Source organism: Geospiza fortis, unplaced genomic scaffold (assembly GCF_000277835.1).
Source record: "Geospiza fortis unplaced genomic scaffold, GeoFor_1.0 scaffold1, whole genome shotgun sequence".
NCBI lineage: Eukaryota > Metazoa > Chordata > Aves > Passeriformes > Thraupidae > Geospiza > Geospiza fortis.
The window spans coordinates 8147663-8152073 of NW_005054320.1; the positions used below are offsets into that span (position 1 = coordinate 8147663).

General features: G+C 46.9%; 1 protein-coding gene across 1 annotated transcript in view; it reads left to right on the forward strand.

The window, feature by feature from the left end:
* USP5 (ubiquitin specific peptidase 5) overlaps positions 1 to 4411 on the forward strand; it is a 14645-nt gene that overhangs the window by 9354 nt on the left and 880 nt on the right. The window contains exons 12-18 of the mRNA XM_014306855.2: positions 130 to 283; positions 667 to 841; positions 2159 to 2247; positions 2442 to 2633; positions 3164 to 3307; positions 3458 to 3603; positions 3688 to 3841. Coding sequence (XP_014162330.1) covers positions 130 to 283; positions 667 to 841; positions 2159 to 2247; positions 2442 to 2633; positions 3164 to 3307; positions 3458 to 3603; positions 3688 to 3841 — 1054 coding nt within the window. The remainder of the gene's footprint in view (positions 1 to 129; positions 284 to 666; positions 842 to 2158; positions 2248 to 2441; positions 2634 to 3163; positions 3308 to 3457; positions 3604 to 3687; positions 3842 to 4411) is intronic.

Here is a 4411-nt window from a genome sequence, read left to right on the forward strand (position 1 = left end):
CTTTTCCAGGGTACTGGGTACAGAAGTGACTACTCTTCAGCCATGTGCTGTGTGACACCACTGTTACTGCAGATCATTTTTTGTGCTATTCTGATATTATATCTGTCCTTCTGATTTCTCCTTCTCCAGAGGAACTGCCGCAGCTCGGAGAACCCTAACGAGGTCTTCCGTTTTCTGGTGGAGGAGAAGCTGAAGTGCCTGGCCACAGAAAAGGTGAAATATACCCAGCGTGTGGACTACATTATGCAGCTGCCTGTGCCCATGGATGCTGCACTCAACAAAGGTCAGTAATGTGCCAACACCAGAACAGTAGCAAGCCCTATGTTTGTATATTGTACTATTCTTACAGAACTCCTTAAATGAGAGAGGGACTTCTTTGCCACTTCTGAGGCTGGGTTCTCCTCCTGCTTTTGAGGGATCGGGCTGATTTCTTCAGAGGTGGTGTGACATGGTGATGTCCCTCTAGAGCCTTTCCCTTGGCCACCACAAGCTGGGCTGGGATTCAGCAGCACAACAGGAGTGACTGCAGTAGCAGAACTGTGCCCTGGAAGCTGTGCTCCACTCTCTCCTGTATCTATAGGCCTGCTCTGCCCCTGTCTGTAGCTTACACCAGTCACTTTGTAGGTACCTAGAAGTGGTCCTTGACTCCTCTGCTTTATTCTCTAGATGAACTGCTGGAGTATGAGGAGAAGAAGAGGCAGGCAGAAGAGGAGAAGCAGCCGCTGCCTGAGCTGGTGCGAGCCAAGGTGCCTTTCAGCTCCTGCCTAGAGGCCTATGGAGCTCCAGAGCAGGTGGATGATTTCTGGAGCACAGCCTTGCAGGCCAAGTCTGTGGCTCTCAAGTAAGTGTGTCCCAGCTATGCTGTGATGAGCTGGCCATAGCTGCATCTCTGGGGACTTCTTGTAGTGGCTTGGGGGGAAGAACATTACTGAAGCTTTGTAGTCCTCCACACCCTGGCTCCATAGAACACTGAAGCAGAGAGGGGATCATCAGTGCTGGATGTTACCCTCACTAGGCAGAACAGCCGTGCTAGTGAAGTCCTAGCCATCAGATTTCAGTTGCTGAGAGGCTATGAAAACACAGTGATATTTCAGAAAATAGTATCTTTTACTGTAAATTTAAAATTTAATTTTGAAATCTGTACTGACTGTATGATGACGCTGATCTTGCACTATCTTTAAAATTTCTTCAAGTTTTTAACTGTGAAGATCTGAGCAGAACACTGAGTGTAACAGATGCATGAGTTCTTCGAAAGAATGCTAGTTTAAATGCTAGTAGCAAGGTTTAAAAAACAGCTTTAATTTTTCTCACTGCTTGTAGCACATGCAACAGTGCAAAGTTGAAGTGACAAGACTACAAATGTAAGCAGCTTTCTGCTGTGATGCTGTGTTCTTTTGCAATGAATGTCATCAAAGAGTTGGAAGTGCTTTTTATACTCCATTATTAATGGAGTAATTAATTAATTTAATTATTAAACAAATACTCCATTATTAAGCAATAGCTATTTTAAATAAACATCACACTGAAAAGTAACATTTTGTTTTAATTTTTGCTGATTTGTATTCAAACACTTTACTGTCACTTAATTTAGTTCTATAGCATGTTGCAATTATCACCTGGTAATGAGTATCTTTCTCACTTACAGGTGCTTCTCCCTTCACAAATGTTCCCCTCTGTTTCATAGATTCCAGACACTTTCTCTCTCAAATTGTCTAACTAAATAATGTTTAATCAAATTCAGTTAACTTAAAATTCGCTGCTTCTGTTTCGTATCCAAAAAAGTGCTCTTGACAGTTCCTGCAGGTGTATCTGTTGGTCTAATAAAAGATGTTATTTCCACTACATTCCTTAAGGGTTAGACTTGAATTAAACAAAATCTGACCAGGCTTGTAAAATACAAGATTGGAAGGTAGAGAATATGTACTATTTTTTCTCATCTCCAAGACTTGCATTCCATCTCATCTTGTCAGGGTTTCTGCCTTAGAAATGGTTCTGTATTTGAGGAGCTTTAAGCTCAGCACAGAAGAGCTGCACAAACAGATGTATCCCCCAACTTTCTCAGGACATGGCTCTGTCCTACTCACTGATTTCTTGGATCAGCTAGATACCCTCAATCTCTGCTGACAAGGTATTTAAAAATGTTACATGTCTCTTCCAGAACGACGCGGTTCGCCTCTTTCCCAGATTATCTGGTCATCCAGATCAAGAAGTTCACTTTCGGTCTGGACTGGGTGCCCAAAAAGCTCGGTAAGGAGGATGAGAAGTGCAGAGCATATAGGTACTGGGAGTCACATATGGATATTGTGGTCATTACTGCTAGGAGGAAAGTAACAATCCAAAAGATGCTGCAGGCATCCCCAGGGACTTACCCTTGTAGATCTGCCAGCTGAGCCTTTTGTTTGTGCCCCTGCATGGAGGCTGAGCAAGACCATATCTTGCAGATGTTTCCATTGAAATGCCAGAGGAGCTGGATATCTCTGCACTGCAGGGAACGGGGCTGCAAGAAGGAGAAGAGGAAATGCCAGACATCGCACCCCCACTGGTGACACCAGATGAGCCCAAAGGTAGCCTGGGGTTCTATGGCAACGAGGACGACGACTCCTTCTGCTCCCCTCACTTCTCCTCTCCGACATGTTAGTGATTCTCCTCCTCTCTTCCTGATGCCTGACTCATTTCCTTGCTCTCCTTGCCTTGTGTCCCATGCTAGCAGTTTCCCACTTGCTCAGACTTTCCCTGTCCTTTTGTCAGCGATTGCCAGCTGCCTCCCTTGCATGCCTGTTATGCAAGGGTGTTATGCAAGGGGGTTTGTTGATTCCTGTTCTGTGCAATATGGGGTGGCGTGTCCGGTGCATTTAGAGGAGGTAGAGCTGGGATTTATACAGAATTTAATTGGTAGGGGTATTTAATTTTCACAAACCACAGTGGGAGGTCGGGTTCAGAGCCTACGGAAGAGCCAGTGCTCCTGAGTTCATGGGTTGAATAATTTTGTTTTTTGCCTGTGTGTGAGACGGAAGAAGAAAGGTGGCTGAGAAAAGCCAAGAGATGGAACTTGGTGTGAAATAAAGCTAGGAGGTGGTGGCTTTGGAGGCTGTGTGACACGAGATGAAATGGAGCCAGCAGGGATGGGTGGGAGTGGGTGGCTCTAACGTCTGTCTCCCCACAGCACCCATGCTGGACGAGTCGGTGATTATCCAGCTAGTGGAAATGGGCTTTCCCATGGATGCCTGCCGCAAAGCCGTGTATTACACAGGGAACAGTGGGGTTGAGGCGGCCATGAACTGGGTCATGTCACATATGGACGATCCAGGTACGAGGCCATGGCTGTGGTGAAGCTTACTGCTTCTGGGCTGTTCTTGTGTCCTACTACCACAGTGGAAAACTGAAGTAGTTTGGACTTGGGCTGTACCCTCTTGGAGAGATCTGATTACTCTGAGCTGTGTTGTGTTTCCTGCTGCAGACTTTGCTAACCCGTTAGTTCTCCCTGGATCCAGTGGGCCAGGGTCAACTATTGCCTGCCCAGACCCTCCTTCAGAAGACAGTGTGGCCACCATTGTCTCCATGGGCTTCTCCCGGGACCAGGCGATGAAAGCGCTTAGAGCCACGGTGAGAGGCACAGGTGACATCAGAGCGCAAGGATTTCCCCAGGAACAGGAATTCCCAAGTTCACTGTCTTCTTCATCCTTCCAGAACAACAGTCTGGAGCGTGCTGTGGATTGGATCTTCAGTCACATTGATGACCTTGATGCAGAAGCTGCTATGGATATCTCAGAGGGGCGCTCGGCAGCCGAGTCCATCTCTGAGTCCGTCCCCGTGGGTCCCAAAGTGCGCGATGGGCCTGGAAGTGAGTTCCAAGCCAGAGGAATGGGGATTTTGGGGTGCAAACTCAACATTTCTTTGTCATTCCTGATCCATGCAGTACTGCAGGTTTTAGCAGCAGCAGCTATTGCAGAGCTGGTCTGGTTGTAGAGGTGGAAGCAGGGAGGAAGAGGGAAGGAATGGCAAAGTAGCCTAGGCCCTTCAGGCTGGATGAGGATTACATGGAAGTCAATAAGAGAGAGGCTGGGGAAGTGCCATCAAGTGAAAGACAGGAAGGGCTGTGCTGCTTTTATCCAGTGGTTCTGGGAGGCTTTTTGTGCCCTTTTGGTTCCCACTGAAAAAAGCAGAATTTGTGCCAGTGCTGCTGGATGCTGTAGGGGGGTGAAATCCCTGCCTTACCCATCCAGCACCCATGGCCCAAATAAAAAGTTGAAAGAGAGAAGGCTCAATGGAAGTCTCCCATTTCCTTGTATGTTTGACCTTAAGACCACTCACAGTCACACTTGATTGGGATCCAGTTCTAAATTATTACCCAGCAGAGCTTCCTTCAGCGATCCTTCTCTAGAGAGGGCCTTTCACAGGTTGTTAGGGAGTA